A 17,734-nucleotide genomic window follows, 5' to 3' on the forward strand; every position below is an offset into this window, starting at 1 on the left:
CTTTCTATCTTTTTGAGTGAGCTGTGGTAGTTTCTGTCTTTGAAGGAATTCTTCTAAGTTGTTGAATTTGTAGACATAAAATTTTCTTAACATTCCTTATCCTTCTAATGTCTCAAGGGCTGTTTCCTTTTTCATTCTTGATGTTTATAAGTTGTGTCTTTTTGTCCTTATCAATGATAAGTTTATCAATTTTATTTCCTTTTTCAAAGTACCATCTTTTGGGTTCACTAGTAATCTGATGTTTTTCTGTTTTAAGTTTTACTAATTTCTACTCTTATGCTTATTAATCCCTTCCTTGTTTCTTTGGGGTTCCTTTGCTCTTCTTTTTTTAGATTCTTAAAATGGAAGTTAGATCATAGATTTTAGATCTTTCTTTTCTAATGCAAGCATTTAACACAATAAATTTACCTCTAACCACTGACTTGGCTGCATCCTACAAATATTGATAATGTGTTTTTCATTTTAATTAAATTAAAACATTTTAAAATTCCCTGTGAGTTCGTCTTTGACCTTGGATTATTTAGAAGTGTGATGTTTAATTTTAAAGTACTTTGGAATTTTCTAGGTATCTGTCTCTTGTTGATTTCTAGTTGTGTTTTTATTATGGTCAGATAGTATGCTTTGTGTGATTTCATTTCTTTTTTAAATGTGTTACAGTTTGTTTTCTGGCCGAAAATATGGTCTCTCTTGGTAATGTTCATGTGCTCTTGAAAAGAATGTATATTTTCCTGTTTTTGAGTAAAGTGTTGTATAAATATCAGTTAGCTCAAGTTGATTGACAGTGTTGTTTTGGTCTTCTCCATCTTACTGATTTTCTGTTTACTTTTTCTGTCAACAACTGGTAGAGGAGTGTTGAAGTCTCAAATACCATCTTGCAGTCTTTGGAGCTATTATTCCACTGTATTCTAGCTTCCATTCTTGCTAATGAATTTCATTGCCATTTGCATGTTTTTTCTTTTGAAGTAATTGGTCCTTTTCCCTGTCTGGTTTTAAAGTCTTCTATTTGCTGTTGGAATTCTCTAGTTTTCAGTAAAATGTAAAATGAAGTCCTTTTGTAAACTTCTTTGTATACATCGCGCTTCTTGTATCAGTTTATTCGTGTTTTTAAAAATTAGCTTTTGAAAGTTTGCAGCCTTTTTCTTTTCAAATATTGTCTCTTCTCACTTCTCTCTAATCTCTCTTTCTGGCCAGATTGTGTTTATTATTTGCTATTGTTGTGTGTCAGAGTGTAAAATTTCCTCTGGTGTCCTTGTTTTTATCTCCTCTGTTGTCTTTGGGTTTTCCCAGAGACTCTTTAAATAGAGTCTGAGATTGCAGTTCTTTTAGCTGTAATCCGCTGTTGTTATAGAGGAGCTCTATTGATGTGGTGGTGAGGTGTGGAAGGAGGAGGAGAGTCCTGTAGTTCCATGCTTAGGTCTCAGTCTTTTAATGAGCCTGAGTTGGGTATTGTCCCCTCTCACCCGCCTCGGGCTAGAGAGGGCTGGAGTGTCGGGTATTTCTCTTACCCCAGCTTGGTTAGGCTTTGGTAAAACTGTACTTGCTCTTATTCTGGTAAATAGTTTCCCTTGTGGGAGGACTTGTTAAGGAGGAACATTGCTTTCACCCTCCCCTGCCAGAAGCATGAGGGGATTTTTCTCCAGTCTTTATAGTGAGAACTTGGTGGTGCTCTTGGAGGTAAAACTCAAGGAAGTGTGGGGGCCCCTAAGACTGAGTCCCCTCAAGTTTTTAACTCTCAAGCTAATCTTCTCTGAGCCTCCAGCAGTTTGTCAATTATGACTTAAAGTATTCCAACTGATACTAGTTCCAGTTCTGGGCTTCTGCTTTAGGCTTCTTGCACCAGACTGTGATTCTCTGTGTCTGCCTGTTTGTATTCAGTGTCGCGGTTGCCCTATGACCTTGATTGTTAGGGCAAGAGTGACAACTTCCAACCTCTTTACATGTTGCACCAAAAACCAAAGTCCTGTGCTCTCTTTCTAGAGCTCTAACTTAATGTATATTAAGATTTCTTATTTTAACTCCCTTATGTTTTACCATCTCATGTTTTACATCTTTTTGACTCTCAGTGATACATTTTGGGTAATTTCTTTGAATGTATTTTTTTCTGTTCACTAACTTAATTTTCACCTGTGTCTAATCTACTGGTCCTAACTCATTCATCATGATTTTTTTACCTAGTACTTTATTGAGTTACTCTTACAACACTAGAATACTCAAATACTTAAGTATGCAGCTTGAGTAATTTTGACAAAAGTATACATGTGTGACAACTGCCTAGCTCAAGATATAGGGTATTTCTGTCACCCCAGAAAGTTTCCTTTTCCTACTTTCAAGTCAGTTGGAAACTGCCAACCCAATTTTCACCATAGTTGTTGTACCATTTTACATTTTCACCAACAATTTATGAGAGTTCCAAGTCCCCCACATTCTTTCTAACACTTTCTTGGTCAGTAGTTTTTAATTTTAGCCATTCTGGTGGAAGTATGTTGCACTGAAGATTTTTGTTTGTTTATTGTTCATTTCTGGAAGTTCCATGGTTTTTGTTTTTTCAAATCTGTGTTCTGGACTGTTGTTGCATGCTTGTCTTCTTTATTCCTTAAGGGAAAATATAGACTGTTAACAATAGCTTGTTTTTTGATATTTGATAAACCTGTATTCCTAGTTCTCAGATATCCTTGATCACAGTCATTAAAATAATTCTTACTTTCCTCTCACATTTCACTAATTCATCTTGGTGTAATACATTTTCTTTTCACTTAAAGTATCTTCTTTTCCTCCATAAATATTCTAATTGGTAAGACCTTCCCTCTTTTTTTGTGTCACTCATTCTTTCTCATACAAGGCTATTTGTCCTTCAGTTAGAATATAGTCTTCAAAGATAAATGTAGAACCTATAGGGGTTACTTCAAGGTGCCAAGTTGTGATGTTACTTCAGAATTAACCAAGATGAATATAGATATGTTTATGTATGTATGTATATATGTGATTTTGACAAACCTAAATTATAATTATGCAGTATAACTCTTGAAGTTTTTCTTTATGACAGTGTTAACAAAGAGAATATTTCCTTAAATCTATGTAATTTCTTTAAATTTATGTAACAGATTAAATACAGTAAATTTCACTTTAGAAATTGTCTGGTCTTGCGATTGTAAGTCTTACAGATTTTATTTTTGTCTTCTGCTTTAGGCAATCCTTTATCACAGGATATTCTCAATTTATACCAGGACCCAGATGGAACCCGAAAGCTACTGAACTTCATGCTTGACAATCTTGCAGGTAACTATTAATGACAAAGTGGTGAACTCTGCAGATATTACTGCTAGCTAATATGTCACATATTGCTTAAGAGCATCTGACTTTTTTTTTTTTTTTTTTTTATAATTGCTTATAGATTTGGAGTTGCTGCCGTTAGTATATCCCATGGTAGTGGGACATTCTTCTTTTCATATACTGAGATTTCTTATTTGGGATTTTTCTTGTTTGTTAAGGTGTGCCTGTATTGCGATGAATTTCCCTCTTAATACAGCTTTTGCTGCATCCCATATGAGTTGCTATGGCATGTTATGATTTTCATTTGTCTCCAGATGTTTTTTGATTTCTCCTTTAATTTCTTCAGTGATCCATTGCTTGTTCAATAACATATTGTTTAGTCTCCACATCTTTGTCCCTTTCTCAGCTTTTTACTTGTAATTAATTTCTAGCTTTAAAGCATTATGATCAGAGAAGATGCTTGTTATTATTTCAATTCTTTTAAGTTTATAGAGTCTTGCCTTGTTTCTCAACATATGGTCTATCCTTGATGACACTGGGTGTTCTGTTCTAACAATGTGTAATATTCTTTCATTTATTGTGCCTTCTCTAATTTCTCTCTGTGTTGAGTTTTAGGTTTCTGTAGTGGTCTTGCACATTTTTTATTAAATTTATTCTAGGTATTGACTTTTCTTGATGCTCTTACAGTCCTTTTGAAAATAAATCTTAGTGGTTATTGCTGATTTATGGAATACAGTTGAGTTTTGTATATTTATTGGCATTCAACCATCTTGCTAAATGCCTTTGGCAAATACATTTTCAGCCACTTTGCTACCTTCTTTTTAATCCTAATGCATTTTTTATTTCAATTTATACATTCATATCATCTGTAAATAATGACATTTTATTATTCTCTTGCTAATTCTTTTGTCTTTGATTGCTTTTTCTTACCTTACTGCACTTTCTAAGACCACCAGTAAAAAGCTAACTAAAAGTGGTGGTAATGAGCATATTTGTCTAATTTCATAGTTGATTAGCTTTAAGTAATTTATGATTAAGTATGATGTTTAGTGTAGTTTTTATATAGATAAATTTTATCAGATTAAGAAAGTTTTCTTCTATTAGTTTGATAGAGTTTTTATTTTTTAGTATGAATAAATGTTCATCAAATGCCTTTTCTCTATTGAGATGAGTATATGATTTTTGTCCTTTATTCTGTTAATTTGGTAAATGTATTGACTATTTTTCATATTATACCACCTTTGTATTCCTGGGAGAAACCAAAGGAGGTTGTAATATATTACTGTCCTTTTTATATATCCTTGTGTTCAGTTTGCTAATATTTTACTCAGGATTTTTTGCATGTAAGTTTGAGTGAGATTGGCCAGTAATTTTCCTTTCTTCAGTATCCTTGTCAAATTTTCATAGAAAGGTTATGCTGGCCTCATAAAATTTATTGGGAAGTATTTTTTCATTTTATATCTTTTGGAAGGGTTTCTTGAAGATTGGTATTCTTTCTTAATGTTTGGTAAAATACATCTGAACTTGGGGTTTCTTTGTAGGAATTTTTTGATTATTGATTTAATTTCTTTAATAACTATAGTACTGTTCTGATTTTCCGTTTCTCTTTTTATCAGTTTCTGAAAGTTGTGTTTTTTGGTTATTTGCCACTTTTATCTAAATCTTCAAGTTTATTGATATAAAATTGTTCAGCATATCTTTTTATGATATTTTAATGTCCATTTGAGGTATAGTGATGTTTCTTTTCCATTCTAGATATCATTTGTTTTGCCAATATTTACTTCATGCATAGTCTTTCCCAGAGATTTATCAATATTTTCTTTAGGAAAAAAAGAACCAATTTTCAGCTGTGTTGTTCCTCTCTGTTATATGTTGGTTTTTTTTTTTTTTTCACTATCAGTAATTTCTCATTTCTTCCTTCTGCTTTCTTTGGGTTTCATTTGCTGCTCTTTTTCTACCATCTTAACATTTAAATCATTAACTTTCAGGCTTTCTTTTTTTCTCCAAAGCATTCATTTATAAATCTCTCTCTAAACATGGCTTTTAGCTGCATCTCACAAATTTTAAGTGTATTATTTTCCATTATCATTCAGTTCAGCATATTTTCTGATAGTCATCATTTCTTCTTTGACTAATGAGTCATTTAGAAGTTTTTTTTCTTTATTTCCAGGGGAGTTGTAGTTTTCTTTGTCATTGATTCCTAGCTTAATTCCACTGTGGTGAGAGAATGTACTCTCATTGATTAAGTTTTTAAAATGTGTTGTTTATTACTCAGTACATGCTTAATTTTTGTAAATGTTAAGTACGCACTAAAAAAAATGTGCATTCTGTAGTTGCTGGGTGCTACATTCTATGTATGTTAAAATTTATTAATTGTTTGAATATGTCATATATACTTACTGATTACTTTGTTTTTATTCATTACTAATAGAGCTATGTTAAAATCTCTCACTTTGTAGATTTGTTTATTCTTGTAGCTCTTAGAATCTTTTAATTATATATTTCAAATGTCTATTTTCATGGATTCCATCATTCTGGTTATTTGAAGCTTTTATCATTATGGTGTTCTTACTCCTTTGATGTTAATAGAGTTACATGAAAAATATATAGCTGTATAAGTTCTCTTTTGGTTAGAATTTGCACTGTGTATCTTTTTCTGTTCTTTTATGTTTAACTTTTCTGTTTCCCTATGCCTTAGTATTTCCTCCTGTCTGCTTGCTTTGGGTTTATTTTATTCTTTTTCTCATTGGAGTAAAAACTTAGGTTGTTGATTTGAGATCTTTCCTCTTTTATAATCTAAGCATGTAGCATTATAAATCTCTCAGAACTGCTTTAGCTGCATTCCACGAATTTTGATACGTGTATTTTCATTATCATTCTGATTAGTGTAATTGCGTCTTCCTCTGACTCATGGATTATTTAGAAATGTATTGTTTAATTTCCTGTTGTTTTTCTGTTATACTTGTTTGATTCCAGTGTGGCACCAGTTGGAAAACATATTCTGTTTTATTTCAGTTCCTTCAAATTTGCTGAGGTTTGTTTTATTGTCTCTCTTGCTGAATGTTCCATCAATGCTTGAAAAAGTATATATTCCATATTTGTTGAGTGCAGTCTTCTTATAAATGTAAACTAGATCATGTTGGTTGTTGATCGTGTTCACTTCTTCTATGTCTTTTCTAATTTTCTGTCTAGTAGTCCTATCAGATGCTGGCATTATAGTGTTGAAATCCCCAAGCATAATTGTAGATTTGTCTGTTTCTCTTTTCAGCTCTGTTAGGTTTTTGTTTTTGTTTTCTTAGGAAGATTAGCCCTGAGCTAACATCCACCGCCAATCCTCCTCCTTCTTTTTTTTTGCTGAGGAAGGCTGGACCTGAGCTAACATCTGTGCCCATTTTCCTCTATTTTATATGTGGGATGCCTGCTACAGCATGGCTTGATAAGTTGTACATAGGTCCACACCTGGGATCTGAACCAGCGAACCCCAGGCCACCGAATTGGAGGACAAGACCTTAACTGCTACACCACCAGTCCAGCCCCTCAACTCTCTTAGTTTTTGGTTCATGTATTTTGAAGCTCTTTTGTTTGGTGTATACATACTTAGGATTGCTACATCTTCTTGATGGATTGATCCTTTTATCATATGTAGTGACTTTCTTTGTTCCTAGTGTTGTCTTTGATAACCACTCTGCTTTTTTCGTTTAATGTTAGCATGGTATATCTTTTTTCATTCTCTTATGTTCAACTTTACTATGTTGTTGTATTTGAAGTGAGTTTCTTGTAGACAGCATACTGTTGAGTCATGTATCATGTTTTTTGTCTACTCCACCAAGATTCTAGTCTTTTAATTTGTGTATCTGGACCATTTACATTTAAAGTAATTATTGATATGTATAACTTAAGTCTGCCATTTTATTACCTGTTTTCTCTGTTTCTCCTTTATTTGTTTATATTTTCTTGGTTTCCTGTGGGTTATCTAAACATTTTTTAGGATTACATCTTGTTTTATTTATGCTGTTTTTTCTGTTTCTTTGTTTTGAAGAAGATTAGCCCTGAGCTAACATCTGCTGCCAGCCCTCCTCTTTTTGCTGAGGAAGATTGGCCTTGAGTTAACATCTGTGCCCATCTCCCTCTATTTGACATGTGGGACGCCTGCCACAGCATGGCTTGATATACGGTGTGTAGATCCACACCTGGGATCTGAACCAGCAAACCCCAGGCCACTGAAGTGGAGTGTGTGAACCCAACCACCAGGCCACTGGGCTGGGCCCTCTTTATACTGTTTTTGAGTATATGACCTTCTATAGTTTTCTTAGTGGTTGCTCTAGATATCGCAATATGCATACTTAACACAGTCTACTGATAATGGTGTTTTGTCACTTTAAGTGAATTATTGATGCCTACTTCGGTTTATGTCCCTTCACCCTCTCCACTTTTAAAATACAATTCTCTAGTTTTTCCTCTACCTACATTGAGGACCACACAAATGTTAAAATTCTGCCTCAGCTGTCAGATATGATTTAAGAACCTCATGTGGAGAAGGATGATCTATTATTTACTGCTAATTTTACTGTCCTTGTTCTTTCCTTTTTTGATGTTCAAATTCTTCTGTTATTTCTGTTCTGTTTAGAGAGCTTCCTTTTGACATTCTTTACGGGTAGGTCTGCTAGCAACAAAGTCTTTTAGTTTTCCTTTGATAACATCTTTATTTCCCCTTAATTTCTGAAGGATAGTTTTGCTGGATACAGAATTTTCAGTTGACAGTTCTTTTTTTTCAGCACTTGAAAAATGTTGTGCCACTTCTGGCTGTCATGGTCTCAGAAGAGAAACCCTTTGTTCCCTTATAGGTAATGTGTCATTTCTCCCTGATGTTTTTGTGATTCTTTGTCTTTAGTTTTCAGCAGTTTAATGATGATGTCTCTTGGTGTGTATTTCTTTGGATTTATTCTACTTGAAGCTTACTCACCTTCTTGAATTTGTAGGTTTGTGTCATTAACTAAATCTGGCAATTTTTAGTCGTTATCTCTTAGAATACTTTTTAAACCCATGTTTTGTCTCTTTTCTTTCTGGACTCTGGTTGTATGAGTCTTAGAGCTTTTGTTGTAGTCCCACAGGTCTCAAACTTTGTTCATTTTTTTTCAGTTTATTTTTTTTTATTGTTTGTATTGAATGAATTCTGTTGATTTGTTCTCAAATTCACTCATATTATCTTTTGTTGTCTTTATTATTGTGCCCTTCTAGTGAGTTTTGTTATTTTGGCTATTGAATTTTTTCAGTTCAGTAATTTCTATTTGGTCCTTTTTTAAAAATATAACTTTTTTTTGCTTGGGTTTTCTAGTTTTTCATTTGTTTCAAGAGGATTTGTTATTACTTCTTCAAGCAACTTTATGATGGCTACTCTAAAATCTCTGTCAGATAATTTCAACCTCTGAATCATCTCTATGCTGATGTCTGTTGATAGTCTTTTCTCACTTAAGTTGTGATTTTCGTGGTCTTTTGTATGACCAGAATTTTCAGTTGTTCCCAGGATATTTTGAATATTAGGAGATTTTTGATCCTTTTTAAATTTCAGGTGTAGCAGGCAATTGCCTAGTTTAGGTTTAGCATGTGGATTCTGTCAGCCCTTCCAGGCTTAACTGACACCTCTGCTGTGGGGAGTCCGGGCCCAGTGCTGCTGGCCACTGTGACATATAGGATGAGTTGGCTTGCTTGGGCTCTGCTAGAGAGGTTACTATCAGCAACATTGATTCACCTGTGCCACTGAGTGTGGATTTCCCACCTAGTCCCCACTAGGCTTCTCCTTTTCTGCTCTGTTGCCCAGAGAAGTCAGGCTTTTCTTGGTTTCTATTTTTTCCTCCCTGTCTATTCCTGGTGGCTCCAGGGCTGGTTGCAGGGCTGTCTATCACCTAGTGTGGCATGTTTGGGAGATAAAAATGGGAGGATTACTGTTTTATCACGTCTTAGGTATGATCTTGAGAGATTATTAAGATCTTAACTGCTGTCTCTTCTCTTTATGATGAGAACAGACTTATCTTCAATTTTGATCCAAATTCTAGTACTGTGTCTAGGACCATACATATTTATCTATTAAACAGTCTTTATTTATTTATTTTAACTTTTAAAAAATTTTGTTGAGGTCATGCTGGCTTATAACATTGTATAAATTTCAGGTGTACATTATTATATTTCAGTTTCTGTGTATACTGCACTATGTTTACCACCAATCGTCTAGTCTTTGTCTGTCACCAAAAATATGTGCCCCTCTATCCCTTTTGCCCTCCCCCTGACCTCTTTCTCCTCTGGTAACCACTGATCTGTTCTCTTTATCTGTTGTTTGTTTCTTCCTCATATGAGTGAAATCATATGGTATTTGTCTTTCTCTGTCTGACTTATTTTGTTTAGCCTAATACTCTCAATGTCCATCCATGTCATTGCAAATGGCACAAATTTGTCCTTTTTTATGGCTGAGTGATATTCCATTGTGTGTGTATATATACATACATACATATATATATGTATATATACACACCACATCTTGTTTATCCATTCATCTGGTGATGGGCACTTATTTTATTTGATAGTAGCCCGTATAACTCTGTATTCCTATCCTTTGTTGTACCATTGGCATTGCAGTTTCATCTTTAAATAAATTAAAGTATATGTTACACTTGAATATATATTCTCCTTGTAAAAAATGTTAAAATTCCTCAGATAAGACTAGAATTTCCTTTGACCCCTGCATGTAAGTACACATGTGTAAGTTGAGTTTGTATCCTTGTAGATATTTGTATAGACATTTACATATGAAAATAAAATGAGTAGAAGTTTTATGGTATTTCTTTTCATGTGTTTTAAAATTTTTTTTCTAATAAAATGTTGTATTTTATCATTATGTTTTTCTACTTTTTTTTCCTAAACAGTGTTTGTATATCTTTCTACTTTAGCACGTGTATCTATCCTTGTTCTTTTAAACTGTACCATAGACTTCTGTAAAATGAATATTAGCCATTTACCATTGTTTTTGCTCTCATGAACATGGTGTAATGAACATCTATTTGCGTGCTGCTTTAAGCTGATAGGGCTGATTCCAGGAAATAGGATTCCTGGGTCACAGGGGCATGGATGTTTTAAAATTTAAAATATGATCCAGTTTGTCCTCCCAGAAAGGTGTACCAGTGTGTGTTCCCACCAGCTATATGTGCAAATGTCAGTTTCTTCACTGACCCTGGATGTTAGTAAACTTAAAATTTTTTTTGTCAACCTGGATAAAAACATCCTATCTCAACTTTTTATTTTTCCTGGTTACTAGTGAGATAGAATGTCTTTCCTATGTTGTTGGCTCTCCAGACATTATTGGTGAATGCTATGTGTTTCATTTGTACCTGATATATTGTAACATATTAGTTAAAATGTATTAGTTAAGATTTGGGAAGCACCAAAACTTTGACATCACCGTACTTGTTTTATTTTGAGAATTTTCTTGATTTCTGAATTTTTAACCATTTGCTAATAAGGATCCCAACAACTGGAAAGTTGCTTGTTTGCATTTCATTGTATTTGTATGTTGGGCTTTCTATTTTTGAGATAGTTGACATGATTTGTGCATGGCACTCCTAGCAGGCATGATTATTTTTCAGAATTGAGTATGTTGAACCAGCTGGATGATTTGTTTGTCATCTTATGATAACCTTCATTTCTTTCCTGGCTACATATGGAATGTGCAAAATAATGTTCATTCCACTTTGTGAAAAATATGGATGCTAAAACCAGGCCTCCTTTAGGTACACTTTTTGGAACACCAAAATAGTAAAGTGACACTTTTTAATATCTTGGATACTTTGGTTAAAATTTGTGTGGCTGAATGAAGATGGAGTGTTTTTGTTTTAAAAGAATGTATTTCTCAGCCAGTACACTGAGCAAATCTGCAAACTTGAATCAAATGTCCTAGAATTGCAAATATTTTTAAAAGGAAGAAGAAAAAGGGGTAGTTAAATCTTAACTCAGTGAATTTTCTTTCATTTGGTAGTTGGGTAGCATTTAGTTCCGTGGTATTGATAACGATATCTGAGCAATTAATGTTTAACCAGTGCCTGCCTTTTTTCTTTTTATAGTGTAGTTCTAATCTCTTGCTCTGCATGGACATTATAAAAGGGAGAAAGATTAAAATTAGAAATGATAGCCCCATTAGAAAATTTATTAATTTTTATTATACGTTCATATGTGATTTTCTACTTTAAAGATATTTGAGTATTTTAGTTCATCAGTATGTTGGAACTTCACACAGCTTTGATTTCCCAGCAGGGAACAAGGCTAAGTCAACCCAGTTTACATCTGTACTTAAGACATAAGATCCTACTTAAGGTTTTGAATAGGTGCTTTCATAAATACTTTGTAGTTGGAAATGACATTAAGGAGTTTTCTAATATTCTTTTTGTATGTTAGTTATGTGTTTTTTGCATAGCACTTCTTAAACTTTCTTGTCTTATAAATTTTCATTATATTTCAGTATTAGATTTTTAAGTCAGTTTATGGGCCATTATAGCTGAAGAAAAAGCAAAAGTTGATTTAACATTATAAAGTAAATGATACTGATTTTAGAAGCACATGAAATTAATTTATGTTTAAAAAAATTTGTTTTCCAGTTCATCCAGAGCAGCTTCCTCCGAGGCCATGGATTACATTAAAAGAACGAGACCAAATTCTGCCATCAGGTAAATAATTTTTCTTATTCTTCCTTGGCTTTTTCCAGAAATAACTTGAAATGTCATTTGGGCTTTGTGATATAATTAACAGGCCTTCAATTTACCTCCCCTAGGTAGTTGTGTTTAAAAATACTGATGGATAGATTTTAAAAAAAAATTACATGGGGCCAGCCCAGTGGTGTAGTGGTTAAGTTTACATACTCTGCTTTGGTGGCCTGGGGTTCACCAGTTCAGATCCTGGGTGCAGACCTACATACTGCTCAACAAGCCATGCTGTGGTGGCATCCCACATACAGTGTAGAGGAAGATTGGCGCAGATGTTAGCTCAGCAACAGTCTTCCTCAAGCAAAAAGGCGGATAGACAACAGATGTTAGCTCAGGGCCGATCTTCCTCACCAAAAAAAAATTACATTATGGCTTATGTACAAAAATATTGTCTTTCACAATGATGCAACTCTTGATTTTAAAATTATTCCTTGTAATACAGCTTTCCAAATGGCATCTTCACACAGGGTATCAGGTGATTTAAGAAAAATGAGTAATAATGAATTTTCTTCTGAAAAATTTTAAACTACTTAGGTACTTTATCTTCTTGAGCAGGTTGTTAGTCTATATTCTTCCATCTCAGAGCAGTGAAAGCAGTAAGAAGCCCCAAAAAGTATTAAGGTATTAAGTATGGATATTTTGTTAATAAAAATGAATGATGTTAGAACCTTTTAATGAAAATGAAACTAAAATTTACTTCCGCTCCCTTTATGCAGAGAAGGTTTGCTCAACAAAATATGTACAAAAAATTAGCATTTTGACTTAAAACTTTAATTTTTATTTATTAAAACACATTTCCTAAAAATCTCAAATATGAACTGTTAGTCTAATTCTAGTAAAATAACTGGTGTGATGAACTCCAGTGAAGTTTTATTAGATGTAGTTTAACAGAATCTTGCCTGAGGCATTTCACAATGATGATATTTGAGGTATATTTATATGCCATATGTGCTTGTACACAATATATACATGATACTGCTTAGAAAAAGTTGCCTAATTGTCTCCTTTTGTCTTGTTGCTTTTTTCTTCTTAGCATCATTCACAGTTATGTGTTACAATGTGTTATGTGATAAATACGCCACCCGGCAGCTATATGGCTATTGCCCATCCTGGGCATTAAACTGGGAATACAGGAAAAAGGGAATTATGGAAGAAATTGTTAACTGTGATGCAGATATCATTAGTCTTCAGGTAATGCTATAGAAATTAAATTGTCTTTAACTTAAGGTGTTATGTTAAATGTTAAATATTAATATTAAAGGTGAACTTAAACATAATAGGATACCTTACTTCTGGGAGAGATGTTGTGTTCAAAGCAAAACTCTAAAGGAATTGTTTTCTCTCTTAAAAAAATGACAATTTTAATAAGAACATAAGACATTTCCACAGCGACACTATTTTGCTAAGTTCAGCCATCCATTTCTCATTTACTGTGTTCTTAAGTGAAAATGATCTCACCCATTATTCATGTTAACAGTTTGTCTCATGAACAAATCATTGGTATTGCTGAAAGAGAAAGCTGCAGAAGATTGGTCTTTCTAGAGTATAAATTTAACTTATAATGGAATTTTTAAAAAATTGCTTGCCCACTTGTTGGTCCTTTAATGATAAACATTTAAAAGTATTCTACTATAAATCATGCACTTTTGCTTTATTTTGAAAATCACCTCTGAAATTGACTCTTCTGTTTTATAACACTTGATTTTAATGCATTTAAATGAAAAAGCACCTTTCCATTGAAATATGTATTTTATCACTTCTTTTCATCTCTCAGCTAATGAATAACCAAGAAGGTTTATAGGTAGTATTTAGTAGTTTTTTCCTTCGCAACTTTTCAAAGCATATTAAATATTTATAAAGGTATTTTAAAATTTGAATGTTATAAGTTCACATCTTCTTTTCAGCATGGCCTGAGAAGAAAGTTATTACTTTTTAAATAATATTTTTTGTACTAGAGTAACTTGATAATTTATTTTTGTGTTGTCCATGGTTCATATGACTTCCTGGGAAATAATAATAAGCAAAAATCTTAAAAACTTAAATTTTCTTCTAACTCAGACCTGACACAGAATTTGGAGGAGGAGGAGGCAAATAAAATTAGGCTTGTTGTAGTTAATCGTCTGTCTTTTGATTTTGTATTTGTAGTAATAGCTTCACACTCTTCTAAGTAAAGTATAGTTTGAAGAATAAAAACATCATAATTAAAAATATATTTTCTTATTGTAAAAGGAATACTGTATTATAAAGTGTTCATTCTAGAGAAGTTGAAAATTTTGAGAAAATATACAGAATGATGGAGGAAAACACGTAATCTCATATCCCAAAGATAGTTGCTGTGTTAAAACTTCTGAAGTATTTCATGTACACATTTTTTTATTCACTTACCTGTTTGTTTATAGATATATTTTCAAAATAAAATTGAGGTCACACTATTGACATATTTTGTTTCTTGTTTATTGCACTTAATGCACTTACCATGTGACTGAAATTCTCCAAAGCAAATTGATTGTGACTATATATTAAATAATTTAGCATTTTCCCTACTGTTGGACATTTAGGCTGTTTGAGTTTTTACTATTATAAAATCGTGTTGTTATGAGCATTATCATACATAAATCATTCATACTTAATTATTTCATTTGGAAAGATTTGTTAAAAATATTTAATGGGTCAAAGAATAAGATAGTCTAACTTAATTACTAAATTAACAGAGACCGTTGGATGATGGGTATTCAGGTACCTAAAAATTCGTTAAAGTAAAATTTTTTTGATAGATCTTAAGCTTCTCACTCTTGGGTATCATTCCTTTCCACCACAGTTGAGAAAGGTAAATAATTTTGAAAATTACCTCTTCATGTATAAAATGTACTATTTTATACCACTTAATCTATAGTATGACCAGTTTTCTTTGTTTAATTACCAGTCTGGAGGAAGTGAAGTATAGTGGAGTAAACTCTAAATTGAGAGTCAAGAGACTTGGGACCAACTAGCTATGTGAGCATGAGAAAATCCTGTGACATTTCTGGTTCTTTCAGATTTAGAAAGCTGCCATTGTCAAATGGCGGCTTCTAACAGTAAGGTAACATGATTAGATAATATTTGTTATATAAATTATTTTATCTTAGTCATATCTTACTTATAATGCTGAAAATTTTTATATCTTAATCAGAGTTTTCCTGTGTCATGTTGATGTTAAATTTTCTTTCATCTTAGGAAGTGGAAACAGAGCAATACTTCACTCTCTTTCTGCCAGCATTGAAGGAGCGTGGATATGATGGATTTTTTTCTCCAAAGTCACGTGCCAAAATAATGTCTGAGCAGGAGAGAAAGCATGTGGATGGTTGTGCAATATTCTTCAAAACAGAAAAGTGAGTTAAGGAGACAAAGTATAATAGTGTAAACTTACTTCTTTAATTATCACATATTTGAAGTTGTCTTTGGTTTGACCCATTTTTATAAAATAAACTAAAAGCTAGAAAGAAAATGATACAGATATAATTAAAACTGTTGGTAATGTTTTATTTCTTATTAGGCTGTGTATTGAAAATAAGAATATTATATTATTCTTTTTTTTTTTCCTGGGAAAGATTTGCTTTGAGCTAACATCTCTTGGCCAATCTTCCTCTCTTTTTTTTGTTTTTGAGGAAGATAAACCCTGAGCTAACATCTGCTGCCAATCCTCCTCTTTCTGCAGAGGAAGCTTGGCGCTGAGCTAACATCTGTGCCCATCTTTCTCTATTTTATATGTAGGACACCTGCCACAGCATGGCTGGATGAGCTATGTGTAGGTCCATGCCCAGGATCCAAACCAGCCAATCCTGGGTCACTGAAGTGAAGCATGTGAACTTAACCGCTATGCCACCAGGCTGGCCCCTAATCCTCCTCTCTTTTTTTTCCTTCCCCAAAGCCCCAGTACATAGTTATGTATGTTAGTTATAGTTCCTTTTAGTTCTTCTATGTGAGCCACCACCACAGCATGGCTACTGACAGGTGAGTGGTGTGGTTCTGTGCCTCGGAACCAAACCCAGGCCGCTGAAGCAGAGCATGCCAAACTTTAACTGCTAGGCCGTCAGGGCTGGCTCTATTCTTTTTGCTTTTATTGCCAAATTACAGTAGAAATTTTAAGAAGTATATACTTGAATGTGGTGTTATAATCAGATGTATTTTCATGAAGTAAAGTATTAGTTTTGATGTAAAAAGAGAAAGTAATACCTTTTAAGATTAGAAATAAGTGATCTGAGTTTCTTTCTGTGATTTATTTTTGATAGTTGACCCTTTTCAGAATCATTCATTTTGTCAACCTTTTCTTCTTTTTCAACTGGTATTTCATACATTTATTTAATCATTTATTCACTAAATGTTTACTGGGCATTTGCTTTGTGACAAGTGCTGTGCTAGTCACAGTAGACACAAAGATAGACAAGACATAGTTCCTAATTCCTCTCAGAACACTAGTCTAGAAGGAAAAGGTAAACATATAAGAAAATCACAATAAAATATGATATATATAAGATAGAGATTTGCATAGATAGATAAGGGAGGACAGAAGAGAGGCACAGAGTTATGGAGGTGGGGAGGTAAAGGATTGATTGAGACAGGAAAATGGAAAGCAATCATTATTCAACATGCAGAAAACATGACCTGTGTTTTTTCCAGGGCTGTTAACGTAGTTGATTAAAATATTATCAAAGATGACAATATTATGGATCTGCTTATTAAAACACATAAAGGATCTTGTAGAGGCCTCGATGCTTTAATATTCTTGAGTTTAAAATGGAAAACAGTATCTGTTCAGCCTACCTACCTGAGGGGTAGTTAGAATTAAATGAGATAATGAATGGGTAGGTACTTTGTAAACCATTAAGTGTCCTGGATATACTTTTATTATTGTTCTGTTTCTCTGTTTCTGTAGTCCTTTGTAATTTTACTCTTTTTCTCTTCTTGGGTTTACTCTGTTATATGCATTGGACTGAGGAACTGCATTTCCTACTTGAGCGTGCAGAGCCATAACACGCTCAGAAGGCTGTCACTTGAATGCTGGCTCAGTGACTAGATGGTTAGAGGCAGATTCTTTTGGTTATCATCTTGAGGAAAAGAGAGAAGCATATTTTTGCCTCATAAAGTTTTAGAGTGGAAAATTTGAAGGAACTTCCCAAAGAATACTGAAATGTGTGAGGTCTGATAGACATTGAATCCCATGGTTAATAATTTGGGGTTGATACATTAGATAGGGAATCATCTGCTTATAGAAGAAGCATATATATGCTTGTGACTCTTTTCCAGTATTTCCCTATTTAATACCTATTACAACAAAGCCAGTTAAATGTTTTTATTGATATAGCACATAGTACCAGCGTGGCCTGTTATTTTAAGTAAACAAATTAAATGTGTTTGAAAGATATTTGACTTACTTGTACCTACTTTCCTGTCTTTGAATGTTTAGTAGAGATGTTCTCATTTTGGTTAAGAATTGTGTACAGCTCTGTAGTATTTGAGGTCAGAATATACTAAATTCTTCTAGTGGGTTGGTGATTTTTTAATGAATTTTAGAATAACAATAGCTATTACTTCCATAGTGTTTACATGTCAAGCCTTCTATTTATATGGATTATCTTACTTAATTTTTAAAGCAACCCTCAGAGGTAGGAATAGAGCTATTTCCTCATTTTTATAGATGAAGAAACCAAGGCACGCAGAGTAGTCTGGCTTTTATAGTCAGT

The 17,734-nt window shown here is 33.3% G+C and overlaps 1 protein-coding gene across 4 annotated transcripts in view; it reads left to right on the forward strand.

Annotated features, from left to right (window-relative positions):
* CNOT6L (CCR4-NOT transcription complex subunit 6 like) overlaps positions 1 to 17,734 on the forward strand; it is a 102,996-nt gene that overhangs the window by 57,342 nt on the left and 27,920 nt on the right. For all 4 annotated transcript variants that reach the window (XM_070612760.1, XM_070612762.1, XM_070612758.1 and 1 more), the window contains exons 5-8: positions 3,187 to 3,276; positions 11,910 to 11,978; positions 13,048 to 13,205; positions 15,228 to 15,382. In XM_070612760.1, coding sequence (XP_070468861.1) covers positions 3,187 to 3,276; positions 11,910 to 11,978; positions 13,048 to 13,205; positions 15,228 to 15,382 — 472 coding nt within the window. The remainder of the gene's footprint in view (positions 1 to 3,186; positions 3,277 to 11,909; positions 11,979 to 13,047; positions 13,206 to 15,227; positions 15,383 to 17,734) is intronic.

This window comes from Equus przewalskii, chromosome 3 (assembly GCF_037783145.1).
Source record: "Equus przewalskii isolate Varuska chromosome 3, EquPr2, whole genome shotgun sequence".
Classification (NCBI taxonomy): Eukaryota; Metazoa; Chordata; class Mammalia; order Perissodactyla; family Equidae; genus Equus; species Equus przewalskii.